Source organism: Acartia tonsa, chromosome 10 (assembly GCF_053477335.1).
Source record: "Acartia tonsa isolate MP-2025a chromosome 10, ASM5347733v1, whole genome shotgun sequence".
Classification (NCBI taxonomy): Eukaryota; Metazoa; Arthropoda; class Copepoda; order Calanoida; family Acartiidae; genus Acartia; species Acartia tonsa.
In genome coordinates, this window is record NC_137269.1 from 42,685,529 (window position 1) to 42,702,896 (window position 17,368).

General features: G+C 35.0%; 2 protein-coding genes across 2 annotated transcripts in view; both read right to left on the minus strand.

Annotated features, from left to right (window-relative positions):
* Positions 1–12,041, minus strand: part of LOC145330094 (uncharacterized) — a 28,867-nt gene extending 16,826 nt beyond the window's left edge. Inside the window, exons 1-4 of the mRNA XM_080174677.1 lie at positions 11,906–12,041; positions 11,271–11,344; positions 10,386–10,513; positions 495–602 (exon numbers count right to left, since the gene is read on the minus strand). Of these exons, the coding sequence (XP_080030803.1) occupies positions 495–602; positions 10,386–10,513; positions 11,271–11,344; positions 11,906–12,041 (446 nt within the window). The remainder of the gene's footprint in view (positions 1–494; positions 603–10,385; positions 10,514–11,270; positions 11,345–11,905) is intronic.
* A 136-nt stretch (positions 12,042–12,177) lies between these two features.
* On the minus strand, positions 12,178–17,198 carry LOC145330095 (dolichyl-diphosphooligosaccharide--protein glycosyltransferase 48 kDa subunit-like). Its single transcript, XM_080174678.1, has 7 exons — positions 15,461–17,198; positions 14,759–15,045; positions 14,188–14,291; positions 13,797–13,875; positions 13,268–13,523; positions 12,632–12,869; positions 12,178–12,377 (listed from the first exon to the last, which is right to left on the minus strand). The coding sequence occupies exons 1-7, from the start codon at positions 15,717–15,719 to the stop codon at positions 12,185–12,187; spliced, it is 1,416 nt and encodes a 471-aa protein (XP_080030804.1). The 5' UTR covers positions 15,720–17,198; the 3' UTR covers positions 12,178–12,184.
* Between the last annotated feature and the right edge of the window lie 170 nt (positions 17,199–17,368).

The window sequence follows — 17,368 nt, forward strand, 5'->3', positions numbered from 1 at the left end:
ACTGTTCCACCTAGCTAAAGTAAAAAATAAGTAATAACCTATGTATAACGTCGAAAAAAAAATTCCTTTGAAAAATAAATATGCCATTAAAAAGTGTATAAACAAGGATGACAACATCCATAAAAGCGAAACTCTGAAACGGAAAAACGAACATTAATACTTGAAGAGTCTTGGGACTGAATTTGGCAGATATAAATGTACCAGTCAAAACAAAATTGGATAAATAAATAAATCGGATAAATAGGATTATTACATCACATAAAAATTTGACGTTGAAAAAGTAAAAAATCAACAGTAAAATGTTGCAAATGGACGTAAAGAAATTCTGGTTATGATTTCTAAATCGTACCTAACTACACCAGAAATCACCATGTGAAGTTTGAAATCCAAAGGAAAATTCTAACATGCCTAAATTAACGACAAGAGATATTCGTTACAGACATACGGACGTACCGATCCTTATTGAAGAAAAGCTACGCTTTTAAAAAACTTACTGGTAAAATAAACTGTGGAAAGAAGTTAGACAATTAGATTTGTGTATTTCTAATGCTCGGGAATTTATAAATCTACTGTTACACTTCGAACAATAATCGTTCATTTTCTCCTGAAGTTTAGGATTATTTATTTCAATACTAAAGTTGAATAAGATCCTAGTATTTTCAAATTCTTTTCTTAAAACTCCTGTTAAATTTACCTAAAGTAGTAGCGCAGCTATGGAGACACTTAAACACCAGCACATAAAATGACATGTTCACATTAGTCTAAAACATAACATAATAATCTTACAGGTGCTCCCACATATAGGTATAAATTAAACCCCAGTAAATCTGCAATGTACAAAGACTAAATTAATGAGAGAATAAAATCTTATTTACAAAGAACATAACATAATGATATATTAATCTATGACAAAAATAGCTTGTTATCATAATTAACTAGGCTTGGTAGGGAAGAGTCCTCATGGTCATATCGTCCTCTTGCCCACACACTGGTTTGTTATAGTTCTTGCTTGTTATCATGACCTATAAATAGTCATCACATTAATAATCACAACACTAATATAAATCTCTCTATTCTTTAGTGTTTTTGTACTTGTTATCTTATCAAATCAAATTTGTTATCTACTGGTAACCAAAACTTGTTATCCTATAGGCTATTATACTATTAATAGACATACACAACTATTTGTTATCTTTCCCATACACACTTGTTATCTACTTATAAAAAAACTTGTTATCATGATTCCTACCTAATTATCTCTTTTAGGATATTTCCTAGTAGCCTTGAGTTTCTTAGGCTTATCCATCTCCTCACCATAGACACCACATAGGTACTCGTACTCCTGAGTAATTTCCTCACACCTGTCCATAGTACGCTCGTAGCTAGCCTCTAGACTCTTGCATTCAGATGTTAGCTTGTCAATCTCAGCTTGCTTGTTATCTACCATTGACCTCCAGTGCTTTACAGCTGCCTTCTCCTTAACAATCTGCGCCTCCTTACTTGCCACCTCTTTCTTATAAGCCTTTATCTTTTCATTCGCCACAGTTAGCATATGCTCACTTTCTCTTACTTTGTCTCTTGCTAGCTTCAGGAGCTTCGTTGTCATCTTACTATCATCTTTCTTAGCACTATCTGACTTCTCATATGAATCCTTCTTTTCCTTTTCTGTCTCCTTCTCCTCATTTCTCTTAGGTTCTGCACTCATCTCCTCCTCAAAAACTGAATCTTCCTCATCCTCCAGAATCTCAACCTCTCTATCTTGCCCTTTGATGTCAACTTCCTCTTCACTGTCCTCCTCCCAAACTGGCTTTTCATCCGACCTGCTTAACATGTAGTTGTGAGCTTCTAGCGCTCCTTCCCGGCTACTGAGAGACCATAGTGGCCCTTGATCCTTGAAAATACGCCAGTGGCGCCAACCAGGTAGCCTATCATCCGTACATGCCAGCCTCTCTCTCCTTGCGTATCCTGAAGATTGTGTTCTCTTTGGTAAAATACCCTTGAATTCCAGGACCTGGCGAAAAAAAGCATTATTTTTGTACTCTGGCATTTTGGCCAATGAAGGTGGACACACCACTTTGGGGGGTTTACTCTTGAGGGTCAATGCGTTGTCACAAAAAACTGTGTCAAACGCCCTCCTTATGTATCTAAACAGACACTCCATCCCCTCATGACTCAGAGTCCTTCCAGTCGCCACCCCTAACTGAAATTCTTGCCAGTTCTGCGGCTTCACCTCCATCGTGTCGTCGGGCATCTGCCTCATCACGCTGCGATGTAGATTCACTCTTGGCATCTTCAATCTTTCATTCAATAGCTGGCACTCCTTGTTGAAAAGGGCAACTAGATTCCAATATTCTTCCTGAGTAGGCAAGAATAACGCCGTACCGAAGACTAGGCGATTCTGGGACTGCTTATTTGTTATCTCACAGATCTCATGTAGGTACTTAATTAGCAGTTGAATATCCGTATTTCCAATGAACTTTTGAAAAGCACTTACAAGAATATTTTTAGCAGTTTTCTGCTGCAGTACTGCCTCCTTGATTACGGCAACCGTGGTCTTGAGATCGTAGTTAGCCAGGCTAACCCAGCGAATACCCTCACGTTCCTCATCGAGGATTTCTTCCTTGAGCTTAAAAGAAGCAAAAACAACATCCACAATCTTATTGTTGAATTTTGATGAAATTGGCGCCATGGTTTTCTGAAAATAACATGTTTGTGCATAAAGCTATTTTTGTTATCTATGTTTGAACATCCCCAAAAATTTGTACTTGTTATCAAAAGTCAAAAGAAAGAAAAATTAATATTGAAAAGAGATTAATTGTTATCTTGAAACTGTATATTCGACTGTGAAACTTGATGAAAGCCCCATATTTAAGCACATTTTGATTGTTTTTCAGGGTTCGCTTTTTAAATTTTTATATTTAATATTTGTTATCGCTCACTGTAGAAATTACTCAACACACGAAGATAAAAAATGTTTCAAATTATAGGGGACAATTTTAAAATTCACTTTTCTATGCTGGTTTAGACGTAGTAATAATTAAAACTTGATGAAAATGTGTAATAACTGTATAAAAAATGTTTCTAAAAATTGATCACTAAGCGGCAACGTTGAAACTTGCATATGCTCTGGATGCCGCGTTCTATTTTCGCTTTTATTCAAGTTGCCAACTCTTGTATTTGTTATCGGAGCCATTTTTGTGCGTCGTATCCCAGCCGTAGTTTGTTACGAATTTTTTCGCAAGCGATTTTCGCATTTTGTTGGAAATGTTTTCATAATTGTGCAATTTTTACATTATGGTTTCTATTTTTGTTGGTTTTTGCATGTTTTTGTTTGTTTTTGTTTCATTTTTCGACATTTTTAGTATTTTTATTTGGTTTTTATTTCTTTTAGTACAGTAATTTTTATATTTACATACATTAGGTTGGTTTTTGATGTTGAACATCTTTCTTGTTATCTTATTTGACAATTTTTCCAAGCAATTCTCTTGGAATTCTGCCATTCTCAAGCACTTCCAGTATCGGTAGCTTATTAACATTGCGCTTTGTAAGAATGTCAGCTAGCATGTTCTTTCCTTCTACCCACTTAACCTCACTCACTCTTCCATCTTCTACCATCTCTTTGATCATTGCTATGTCCGCTCTCAGCATTCTTTCTGTTACTTCTGATTCAGAGTAAACAGCTACTCTTGCAGAATTGTTGTCTGTGATGGCTTTGATTGTGAGATCAGCTTCACCATTTGTTATTTGCTTGAGCATCTCTTTGATCGCAAGTGCAGCATCTAGCCCATTGTAAAGACTCAGTGTTTCAGCACCGAGTGTACTGTTCACTTTCCTTTTTATCTTCCCACTTTTCCACTCAATTGGTGCACAGTTTCCTGTTTTTGTGTTCACCAAGATGAGAAAGTAGCCTCCACAACTGTCTGTGTTGTTATTCAAGTTCCTAAATGCTGCATCAGTAAAGATCCAAACTTGGCAATCTGCAAAGTTGCCAATATCTGATGTTGTCACAGTCACTTCCAATTTCTTCAATTTGTTAGCTACTTTCTTTGCTTGAATCAGGTCCTCCACTACTCCTCCCTTGAACTTTGTGGATAACTCAATAGTTTCGAAGCTTAGATCCGGTCTTGTGCTTCTTTGAGCCCAGTTCACAATTCCTGTCAATTGTCTTAGCAATGTGAGCTCTTCCTGATTCATCTCTCTCTTCTTGTCCTTCAGTTCCTTCAGATCTAGACTTGGTATCTTCACATTCTTAACATACTTCTCCTGATCTACTTTAATATAGTTGTCACCTTGTTGTATTCTAATTCCTGTATATAGGAAATCTCTTGATTCAGATTTTCCTACTTTAAGCATAGCAAGCACTTGTGGCATTATGTTATCAACAAAATGTGAATCACCTGCATGCAAAAAATCGTCCACATGCAGCGCAACAAATCCTATGAGTTTGTTATCTTTGATCAAGAAAAATACACCTTTGTCACAAAAAGCTTTCTTGAAACCTAAATCCATTAACTTTTTATGTACCTTGAAATACCACTGCCTACTCGCATCTTTCAAGCCGTATAAACAGGTGTTTAGTTTCATCAGCTGATTTGGTAGCTCTGCTTCTTTTGGTGGTTTTATAAACACATCCCGCTCTAGTCTGTTTCCTTGTAAAAATGCTGATGATATATCAGTTGTACTGATATCCCAGTTGTATTTCACTGCTAACGCCAGTAAAAGTCTTACAGAATGCTTCTGTACTGTTGGGCTGTCTGTCGGAAAATCACCTTCTTCTTGAAATCCCCTAGCTGTTAATCTTGCTCTAATTTCATCGCCCTTTTCTGTTAACACCCAAGTTGTTGTTATCCTGTCTTGTCCCTCGTCATTCACTACTTCATATGTGTTAAATGCTTTTAGCTTATCCAGCTCTACTAATTTTGCTGCCAGGGCAGCTGGAGAGTTTCTCTGTTCTCTCGACAACATTACTGCTAATATGGCTTCATGTACTAAAAGGACAAACACTTCTTCTTCGCTTTCCATTCTGATTTTGTTATCCTTGTTTTGTTTCACTTCTATTGTTTTACCATTATCTAGTTTAAGTATCAGGTGTACTTCTTCATCCTCCTCTTGAGCTTTGTTATATCTTACTTCTCTTTTGGACATTTCATCATGAAAGACCTGTCCATTGTCTAGTTGTATATTGTACCACCCTGCATGTTTACCACCTACCTTTCCACCGTGTCCAAGAACAATCCCTTTCTCCCACTTTCCATTATCAAGGATTTCTATTCTATCATTCTTTTTAAGTACAGCAGCTGCATTTGCTAGAGATCCATCCTCGTTGAATTCAGGTTCTGGTCTCTGATGATTTTTCTTCCTTTTCCTTCCTACTTCTTGAGTAACTCTTGTGCTTGATGTTGTTGGAGTATTTGATACTTCTTCCTCTGTATCAGCTCCTGGAATCACACTATCATTGTCTTCTTCTATAACTTCCTCTGTGCCAGTTTTCTTGTTTTCATCCATCTTTAGACTAGTCCAATCAGGTTCTTGATAGTCTTCCACTTCTTTTCCTTGTCTCAATGTCCTACGTGTTGTTTTGTTATCATTCTCTTTGTTATCAGCTTTTGTTTCTCCATTTACTTCAGCGTTCTCTTTGCTGATAATATCTTTGGCTAGTTGTTGTCCTGCTTTTACTAGCCTATTGGCACTGACTCTGTAGTAAATTGAGCCAATTCTTATGAAAATTACTTTGCTATCTTGGAAAACTACTTTAGCCGGACCTCTCCACTTTTCTTCCCCTTCTTTCTTAAAGTAAACTATATCACCTTTTTCATAAATGGTGTCAGCTACTCTTATCTTGGCTTTGAGAGCTCTCTTGATTCGTTCGCATCTTTCATTTTGAGTGTACTTTACTCTAGCCGCATGAATGGCTTCAAGAGTCTCTAAAAGAGTCTTACTCTTTTCCGGTTCTTCCCATGCAGCTGGTGGATCCTCTAAAATGTTTGGTAGCTTTATCTGCCTTCCAAAAACTAGTTGGTATGGTGAAAAACCTCTGACTGTTGACATAGAGTTGACTGCTGAAACTGCCCAAGCAAGTGCAACCTCTAAACTCATGCTGGGAAAATCTCTCTTAACTGCGTGTGTCACACTATCTGTTGAGTAATGTGCCTTCTCCACTGTTCCATTTTGCCAACCGGCATTGGCGCCTGTTGTCATGTGTATTACATCCAATGCACTACAAACTTCCCTCATATCCTCGTTACAAAACTCAGTACCATTATCAGTTATTATCCTATTCACCTTTCCAAAGATTGGCAACCATTTGAGCGTGAAAGCTTTTACTATTTCCGCTGGTTCTTTGCTTCTAATCACTGTAGCAACTTGGTATCTTGAGTAAATGTCTATCATGTATAGTATATAAATATTTTTGTTTTTGTCCCATACCTTCAGATCCATTCCAAGCACTTCTCCAAAATCACTTGCCATTGGTGGAGCTACCGCAGGTCTTGGAGGTGTTTTCATTCTCATCACACATCCTTCACACGCATCCATTATCTTATCTATCATAGCAGAAAATTTCTCTTGCCATTTTCCTGCATCTTTCAGAATTGCTATAAACTGCTTTTTATTCCGATGACCGAATTGTTTGTGAATTTTCAATAAGGATTTCATTTGTACTTTCTCGTTATCTTCATCCAATTCTGCAATATTTACTTGGTCTAGTTGTTCTTTGTTATGTAGTAAATCGACTGTGTAGTGACCTGCTGCGGTTGTTGTTAGAATAAGAGGTTTACCATTGATGTAACCTTTGTCATTCTTCATATCAAGTGCAATTCCCAGGTTTTTCATGTCACTTTTTGATAGTAGCAGAGGTATGTCTGAACTAATGACATCTATACTTATTTGATTATCTTCACCACCAATGCGTACAGGTATATTGTATTTTGCCATGGCTTTCAGTTTTCCTTGGTTTCCAAAGATGAACTGTTTATTACTTGTCATTGGTCCTTCAACTTTGTTTTTCATCTCCTTTGGTAATGATTGCAGGTAAATACGTAGCCATTTTTCTCCACACACACTGGAAGTACAGCAAGTATCTAGAGCCCCTTTGTTTAAGGCTTCTGCTGTGAATGCATTTAGATCATCAATGTTATCCGTGCAATATATGGAGCAAAGATTACATTCTTCTTGACTTTCTCCTGCACTTTCACTGTCTGACAATGTTGGTATCAGCACTCTCTCTTCTTCCTTTGTTGCTTCATTAACGACAAATGCTGTTTTGAAATTTTTGAAATTTCCAGAACTCTGAATTGCATCCGGACAATCTATTACCATGTGTGTAGTAGCCTTGCAGGCATTGCATTGCAATGGTTTTCCATCTTTTCCTAGCGGATTTCTCTTTTTGGTGCGAAAAAACGTTTTGTTTTCATATCGGGATTGTTTTGTTGAGTTGTTTTTATTGTTATCATACTTTTGGTATCGGTTTTCTGATTTTTGGTATCGCTTATCTTTCTTTGGCGGCCTCCATCCCTTTGAAAGGTATATTTCGTCGTGATTTGAAATGTCGTCTTTGTTGGCGGAGTTAGTAAGAAAAGCTTCATTATTTTTGGTTTTGTTATCTATTGTTCCAAAAATCTCACGCATTTTTTGCTTTACGGTTTGGTATCGTTTTTTGTCGTCGGATTGTATGTCGGCTACGGTTCTTATGAGCATAAATTCGGTTTCCGTCAATTTTGCTGTAATCATGAGATCCATGGCTAAAACTCTATCATTTGGGTTATTGATTTTTAGTTGTTTAGCTTTTTGTAGCATTTTATCGTATTCGATAATGTAATCTGGAATCGATTGGCCATTTTTGCGTTCTATGACCTTAATTTGAGCGTACGTCGTATATATTTCTTCGTCTGTATTTTTCCAGAATCTTTCTTCCATAAACTTTATAATCAACTCCACCCCTTCAGCATTGTTAATAAGCTCAGTTGGCTTGACCTCTTTGTATAGGTCCTCCCTTAGCGTCGCGCCGAACCTCGAAGATTCTTTAGGTAAATCTTGTGCTAGGGCAAAACCTTGTTTTTCTTGCGGTAAATCTGTTGTGGCAGACCAAGCACGAATGCATTCTATCCACATCGATACGTCGCTAAAATCTTCGATATAAGGGATTGGAATGTTGTTTCTCACAGGAAAGTCCATTTTTGATCTCTCCCCTTTTTGTTCCGAAATTCTCGGTTTTGTTATATTATCTGTTTTCTCCCCCTCTGCCATTTTTTTATTTACTGGGGTCTTTGTTATCTTTTTGTTATCTATATATAGTTATGACTCGGTTTCGGTTTTTGTTAACTGTATTTAATCTCAGGACCTCAATCCTTGTTATCTTATTGTTATCTATATATAGTTATGACTCGGTTTCGGTTTTTGTTAATTGTATTTAATCACGGAACCTCAACTCTTGTTATCCAAAAAAAAAATTTTGTATCAGAACCTCAATTCTTGTTATCAAATATATCAGGACCTCAATCCTTGTTATCAAACCAAAAAAATAACAGGACCTCAATCCTTGTTATCTAAATTCAGGACCTCAATCCTTGTTATCTAAAATCAGGACCTCAATCCTTGTTATCTAAAATCAGGACCTCAATCCTTGTTATCTAAAGTAAGAACCTCAATTCTTGTTATCAAAGAAATATATCAGGACCTCAATCCTTGTTATCTAAAGTCAGAACCTCAATTCTTGTTATCAAGAAAAAAATATCAGGACCTCAATCCTTGTTATCTAAAATCAGGACCTCGATCCTTGTTATCTAAAGTCAGAACCTCAATTCTTGTTATCAACCAATATCAGGACCTCAATCCTTGTTATCTAAAGTCAGGACCTCAATCCTTGTTATCTAAAATCAGCACTGGACCTCAATCCTTGTTATCTTTTAGTTATGACACAGCTTGTGTCTTTGTTGTCTAAAAAGTTTACCAATGTTTGTTATCTTACTAGCAAGCCTCAGCCCGTTAAAATAAAAAAACACTTTTGCTTATCACTTTTTGTTATGTTATGTGATTTTATGTCATAGTTTTTATGTGCTCCGTAGATCGTTACATTTAGTTCCTGCTACCATTGTTAAATTTACCTAAAGTAGTAGCGCAGCTATGGAGACACTTAAACACCAGCACATAAAATGACATGTTCACATTAGTCTAAAACATAACATAATAATCTTACAGGTGCTCCCACATATAGGTATAAATTAAACCCCAGTAAATCTGCAATGTACAAAGACTAAATTAATGAGAGAATAAAATCTTATTTACAAAGAACATAACATAATGATATATTAATCTATGACAAAAATAGCTTGTTATCATAATTAACTAGGCTTGGTAGGGAAGAGTCCTCATGGTCATATCGTCCTCTTGCCCACACACTGGTTTGTTATAGTTCTTGCTTGTTATCATGACCTATAAATAGTCATCACATTAATAATCACAACAACTCCGGATACGCCTCTAGAGGACTATAGACTGTAGAGGTGGGGGGAAAAGCAATTCTTTTTTTTTCGGGGGGAGGGGGTTTGTTATATTTTCATTTATCGATATCTCTTGGGATGGTGGTGGGACCCTTTCCCAAAATAGTTTTAAACTATTCTTAGGACCTATAAGAGGCTACATTCTAAAGCAGAGTCATATCGGTTCAGCGGTTAGCGAAATCCTTTGGTACACAGAGACAGACAGGCATCCTGTTACTTTTACATGAGGATAGATTTATTCCTTAACTTTACTTAATTTTATAATTAATGCAAGGGGGGAGTTTTTAATGCAACCTTCTCGTATACGTAAATTGTTGTGACTAGTTGCAGACGTACAGACATACTCATGATATAGAATAACTTAGGGAGAGATGAGACTCACATGCAGAGTTGGCATTAAAAAAACCACTTGGTTTAAACCAAAAAAAACAAGCTAAAAAAAAACAAAAAAGCCAATGTGGGGATGGTTTAAAAAAAATATTTATGCAAAGGCCTATCTTTCCAGTTATATCTTTTTATAATGTAAATAATACAGTAAATAAGTGTCAAAAACCTAAATTACCGTATCAGCCAGGGTTGTCATATCAGGCGGGCGGTTTTGGGCTGCCCTTTATCGGGTCCTTTTGGGCAGATTAGAGCACCTCCTATTTTGGGGGTGAAAAAAGAGAGGGGGGTGCAGGCCTATAATTTGGATAAAATTTTTAAAAAACCCAAAAAAACCTGGGTTTTTTATAAAACATTTCAACCGATAATTTTAATATACATGGTAGAAGTGGTAATTTCGTTTATCTTCATTTGGGAATATTGTAAATCAATTTATTGTCCATCGTCTTATATCTCTGAGAGAAACTGCTTGAATAGAAAAAAAAACAATCTTAAATAATCTTTTCCTGATTATGAATTTTCTCATGTTTATGCAGGAGAGGCAGGTATTTAAATACTTTCTCACAGAATTGACATGTATATTCTCCCTCCACTTCCTCCTTCTTTATTCGACCTCCAGCTTTTCTCTTTTTCTTCCTGGTTAATGGTATTTGATTTAGGTACCTATCCAGGGAGGGAGGGGACCTTGGGCTGTTTAATACATTAGTCCCCAAAGTTTTATAATCACGTTTTCTTAGCAACTATAATAATAGGGACGTTTATAGAATTTTGATTGATGATTTATTTAGTCGAGTGTCCAAACGTCTTAACCACTAATTGTAATCTACAGAAGGGATAATTTTCTGTATCGTCATAAGGGAGTGATATTATCCATTATCTTATCCCTTCAAATTCCTGATACCTAACAGTTAAATTGGCAAAGGTAAAAAAATAACACTACCTAACCTTCAACCATAGACATTTAAGAGGGGAGATGGGTAAAGGGATGTTGTTTAGTCCCCTCAAACTATGAAATCCCTCATTTAATCCTTTCAAAATTTTAAAAATACATTAGATTACCTACCCACTTAAATAATTTAACACCCCATTTAAAAAAAAAAGCTTGGACGTCTTTGCCTCTAACTCCTCTAAAAATTTAAAAAACGAAATTATTTTCTTAAGTTCCTTTACTCAACCTCAAGAAGATTATTTAAAAACTCTCAATATCAAATATAAAAGGAAAAAATAGCATAAACCATCCAAATACTAGGATAAATAAAAAATAGCCTTAAAACATCAAAGTACAGCTTCCCTAGATTTTATAACTCAATCGGCTCAGTGGCTACCAAGGTCCCAACGGACAAACTAAAAAATCTCACTTCTTGATATAATAGGTTAAATAAATTAAACATTCCTAATTTTTCTGATTGGTTTTCTTAAACTTATTATAGTTTTGTGATTAGGATTCAGCAATCGGGATGGAACCTTAATATTTATCAAACATGTAATAATACAAATTTTCTCTTGCTTTATCTGGTAGACAAACTGCTGGATTTTATCCTTGAAAACACGAATATTTCATTGAGGGAGGGGACGTTGGCTGTTCATTACACTAGTCCCCACCCCAAAGTTTTATAACTTTCTCTTATTCGTCGACCCAACAACTTTGAGGACTTTTATTAAAATTTCATTGGTTTGATCTTTAAGTTCAGTATATGAACGTTTCAACCACTAAGTGTAATCAAAATAATGTCTAATTTTGTGCATAATCATTGGGGTTGTACATAAATTTGTCGGCAATTGTCTTATCTCTTTAGATCCTTAAGAATGAACCTAACCCTGTACAATATGACAATGATGTACCCTGAATTATAAAAGATTAATAATATATGGTCAATTTTGGTAGCGCGTATACAAATTGAGGGGAGGCAAGGGAGGATTGTCAATTATGTTCATAATTAATCTCTTTGCTCTCCCATTGACGTGAACAGGAACCCAATTAAAAAAAAAGCTTAAAAGTAAATCTTAACAATGTTTAAAAAATTCCTGTAAATTAGATTTAACAGCTGATAAATTCTTTTTCTGTTGGCTTTGGACTAGATGTTCTTTCATGTGTGTCCTAAAGTTGTCAAAGTTTGGAAACTTTGTGTTACATAAACCACACGACAATATATTTTCCATTTTTATTTTCTGAAAATAATAAGTTAAAGTTTGTTAAGAAAGATTATTTTTATTGAAAATTAATTACGTGATATTTCTATCATTTTTTTTGACAATTTAATCAAATGCTTCAATTTAATAATACATAATGGATCAAAACGTTTTTATTCGCTTTTTGGTTTAGCCTCTGGTTCTTTGTGATGTAAAAAGACAAAGGAGAAGACAAAGACCCCGAACATCATGCTGAATGCGGAGGCGTAGTAGGGGTAGGCCGAGTAGATGAACCTTTCATACTGGTTGTGACGCAGTGGGTGCACGGAGATCTGGTTACTGGATGATATGCTGGTTAGTCCAGGTCTAAAAAATAGCCATGTATCCGTATATAAAGGTTTATGGAGGAGGGTATCTCTACCCTCCAAAGAGAAATTGCCCCGGGAAAAAACTCCCCACCACCATTTTTTCGTTTTCAAAAAAAAATAAATTAAAATGCAAATTGTAACTCATAACCTCCTCCCCCCTTACCCTTAAGTACCCTTGAGGCCTCTAGGGGCATAGCATCTAGTTGAGTATATAATGCACAAGTTCAGCAAAACATTTAAGTTTTTTTTTACCTCGAATATTTCACAACAAACTTGAAGACTCCATAAACATCCGGAATCATGAACTTTGTTCTGAACACACCCCCTTTATCCGCCACCATTGTCGACCGGACAAACGGATCAATCCTGACAAACTCGAACTGAACATCGTTGGCTTGATAGGGGACCCAGGCACCTTGTACCAGTTCAGAGATCTTTACAGAAAATTCACACTCCTCTTTGACGGTGTAGAAGGATGGGGATTTGTTTCCTTAAAAAATATCACTATCAGCTAAATATAAACAATAATAGTTATCAAGTGGACTAAAAACGAACTTTTAGTAAAAAAATACCTTACATGCCCAACACCGTAGACAAACTTAACTGCTGAACCGATATGGTTCTCTTGTACCTTGTGAAACGTAATCAAACTTCAGGGAAGGTTTAGAACTATTTTAAGGGAGGGTATCTCTCCTTCCAAGAGATATGGCTCCTAGAAAAAAAACAGCCCACTCCGAAAACAATATTTTTATGTTTTTTTCTAAAATGAAATCTCTAGTAGAAGATCGTTTAAATCCAAATATGTTTACTCAATCGTCAAGTGCCACTAAAGTTTCCACGAGTGCAGCTGCTATTAAATTTATAGGCTATTGAAATGTAAATACTTACCAGTTTCAACACTTTTATGTTCAACAAAATCAATCTTGATAACACCGGCTTGTTTGAAACACCACGCAACTATATCCGACACAACATCGCTATTACCAGCGACCTTTCCATCCTTGCCAACCTTGGCTGTCAGATAGGAATCTGACAGAAAATCTATGGAGCCAAGGATAATGACTCTGGCGTTGTTTCTGGCTTGAAGACCAGCAATTAGGATTGTGTTTTTGCCAACTACATGTGGATAGTCTTTAATCATTTCCTGAAATAAAAATGTCATCACTTTCATTATGTCGTTTACAGAGTCTACGCCATTAGAGGCATCTAGGGGAACTTGAAGGGAGAGAGAAAGTCAATTTCATTTTTTAAAGGAAGTCAAGAGTCAAGTAGTTAGGAGAAAACTTAAGCTAGACATACAAACATACCAATACTTTTGCATAAGGATTACAAAACAAAAATAATGTTTTAAAAAAATTAAATGGTGTTTTTTTTTGGTTAATAAGTTATAGATAATTTGTTGAACTAAATTTAAGACCTGTGGATTGTGAGAATATGATGTAGAGGAACCAGTCAAGATATTGAGAACCAGCGGATTAGCTGAGTCAGTAGCAAGACCTGTTCAAATGGATATAGAATATACGTGGATATTATGACAGGGAAAAAATTATTATCATTTTAGATTGCTAACATGGTTTGGTAAGTTCTTTCGCCCTAAATATCTATAAAAACTTTCTCAATTTATAGTAAAAAAAAACTTTGAAATCCCCCAATAACGTTATTTGGGGGCCTATTCGTATTTTTAGCTCTGTAGTATGATTCTACAGGTGTCAGAGTATTTTTTATATAACTTTCAAAAATAGGTTAAAAACAGTTTAATTAGAGAACATGAAAATCTGATGTAACGTCCAAGTAATAATAACTCCATTCCTGTTCCATGGTATAAACACTCGGCACTGGGCGGTTTCACTATGTGTTCGCTTTTGATTAGGTTGTCAGGTGACACCTTGATTCTAGTGTGATAGCCTTCATCCTAAATATAAATATTGTTTAAAAAGACAATGAAAAAAAACCTTACAGCTAATCTTTATAATCTTTCAGAGAAGCTTGACTATAAAATCTTAAATTATATTAAATACATTGAATTAGTTGATTATTCTATACTTAGTTTTGATATGATTTTAAGTTAAAGAAAAGTAAATAATAAAAGAAGAAAAGCGATAGAATGGAGGGTTTTTCAACGAGTTTCTAGTACACTTGGGGACATCACAAAGAGATTGTATCTTGTATAATAAATCATACCTTCCAAATACCAATAAATGTAAAGAATTAACTAGATATTTGTTAAATACCTATGGCTCTGTAGCACCTATTTTCAAATTATTTATGTATTTGGTGTGTTAAATTCCTTAATGCTCAGAAGTAGATTTTGACATCTCCTCTACAAAAATTCCCTTTCTTCATTTTTTTATTTGTGTTTATACTTAATTGTAATCGTACCTGTGTATCAAAGTTAAAATGATCAATGACAGTATTTCCACTTTCATCAATTTCAACCCCAACTTCAGATGCTAATTCTCTGATGGCATCTCCCGTCTCAACATCCGCCGTGACCAGCACATTACCACCAGCATCAATAAACTCTACAAGCGTGTCAGTGCTCACTTTTCCACCACTGAATTCCTCTGTGCTCGGGGCAAGCAGCACAACATGGTCGTACAGAAATTGGCCGTACTTTTTCAGAATCAGGGTCGGGTCTTCCACGTGCTTGATTTCAGTGTTAAATCCTAAATACAAAAAATAAGCATCTAATCATGCAAGTTCCAAAAGTTTATAAGCCAAACAATAATTTAATAAATGAACATGTTTGTAAATCTCAAGGTTAGCCGGTGTAATTTACTGCCGGCCTAATGTCCCGCCCATCCACTATAACCAAGAGAGAGAGAGAGAGAGGAGAAAATAGGCTGTTTATTTCACTAGTTCTCATAGTTTTGTAATAAAGTTTTCTTATTTATTGGCTTAAACTTTGGAACTTAAATGAATTTTGATTGGTTGATTCATTAAGTTGAGTTTTCAAACGTTTCAACCACTAATTTTAAACTAAAGATGGTGTAATTTTGTGTATCATCATAGCGGATGTACATCAATTTATCGGCAAATGTCTTATCCCTTTAGATCCCTGACTAAAACCACACAACTAACCTGATTTGAGTTTGTTAAGAAACAATGTATGTGTATCAAGTCTTGCCGGACTGTCCACAATCACGAGAACATTTTCTGCTGCTCTAACAGGCGCTAGCACAGATGCCAGCACTAGTATTAACCATTTTTGAAGGATTGTCATTTTTAGACAACTAAAATTAAATAGAAAATAAACAGTGAATAAAAAATATCTGGGATATACAAAGGGATAAAGACAATAGCCGATAAATTGATGTTGATCCCAAATGATGATACTCATAATTACCCCTTCTGTTCTTTACAATAAGTGGCTGAAACGTATGGACACATAAAAAGTATATATTAAACTGTTTTAGTATTGAAATCTAATTTACAATTAAAAATTTTTAAGTGACTAGTTGCTTCGCCCCTTGTCTTTAGGGCAGGGCAAAGGAGGTCAGAAAAATGCCTAAATCCATCCAGAGAAATTTATAAAGCATCCCTTAAAACTTCAACTCATTTGAAACAACTGTTTCCGAGATCTTAAGCTTCAGATAGACAACTAACTACTTCAAACAGCGTCAGCGAAGTGAGATAGCACTGAGCAGACCGAAAACTGTTGTACAGCCCATTTGTTAGTGTTCAATGAAAATGAAGACTTATTTTTTGCAGACATATTTTCCCTTCAAAAAAATCCAAAATATTAAAGTTGCGTTATTATTTGGCTGTAAAGTCTTAATTGTTCACAGGAAAGGGATAAGGGTATAAGATTTCTTAAAACCAACTATAAAATAATTTTTGGGTTAAAAGTAATTGCTTTTAATAATACTTTTCGGGGAAAACTAGTAAAAAAACTTTTGTCCAAAAATAAAGAAATATGAGGACGACATTGTAAAATGAAAAAATTCTATTGGTCGACATTTTATGATTTAGTCCAATCAGAAATCAGTATTTTATTTTTGATTACCTTTTTTCTCTTGTATTTATTGTCCTTTTATTACAAATGGGATTGGGTCATTTAAACAGTAAATACTAAATAAAAGTATTTTTTCATTCTAAAAGATAAAGTTTTGACTAAAATAATAATAACATTTATAGAGGAAAAGAAAGGTTTTTTTACTTTAAAACCGACATTTTTTTCGGGAAAATATTGTATAGAAGTTTTTTTCCTAAGTAAAGCATCGGAAAATCAGCTGATTACAAATTGTTAAATAAATAAACTAGCCTCGCATTAATTTTTCGGTTATTACGTTTTAATTTAATTTTATGCATTAAATTGTTATTAGCGAAGCTTTTCTACATTAAGATTCAGTACGTACGTCCCTAACATATGCCTCTTATCGTAATTTGTAGCGCGTTGTAAATGGATTAACGTTTTTGAACTTACTTAACCGGCGTGGTGATTCCTGTGTGTAACAGGTTTGGGTACATTTTTTTTAAATAGCAACTCTATAATTTTTACTAGAAAGACAGCATCTCCATTTCAAACATGATAGTATTAGGCGTTTTATAAACCAATTTTAATGTAATAAATTGTATTTTGTTTTATTTGTTTTTGTATTTTTGATTCCTGAGCTGAAGAACGTACTCATTATAGGTAGAATACCAATCAGCTTTTTTGTTTGACTTTAGGAATAGTTCAGCTTCGCTTTGTGGATTTTTTGTTTTTGCTTTGTTTTTGTGTTTAATAGATCGTAAATACACTTATAAATTCTTCTTTTCTACATAATTCTTAATTTGTAAAAAAGAATAGTTTTAAAAGAACGTCTTTTTACAACAGGCTTTTGTGCACTAAAAGAAAAGGGCGGATTATTTTTTTGTGAGAACAAGATATTACGTTTAGAAGGGTTGAGCTACTATCTTATTATAGTCAAGAATAATCTTTAAACATTTAAAATTAAGAAGGAGGACCATGCATACCAGTTCAGCGGTCAGCTGAATCTTTTTTTA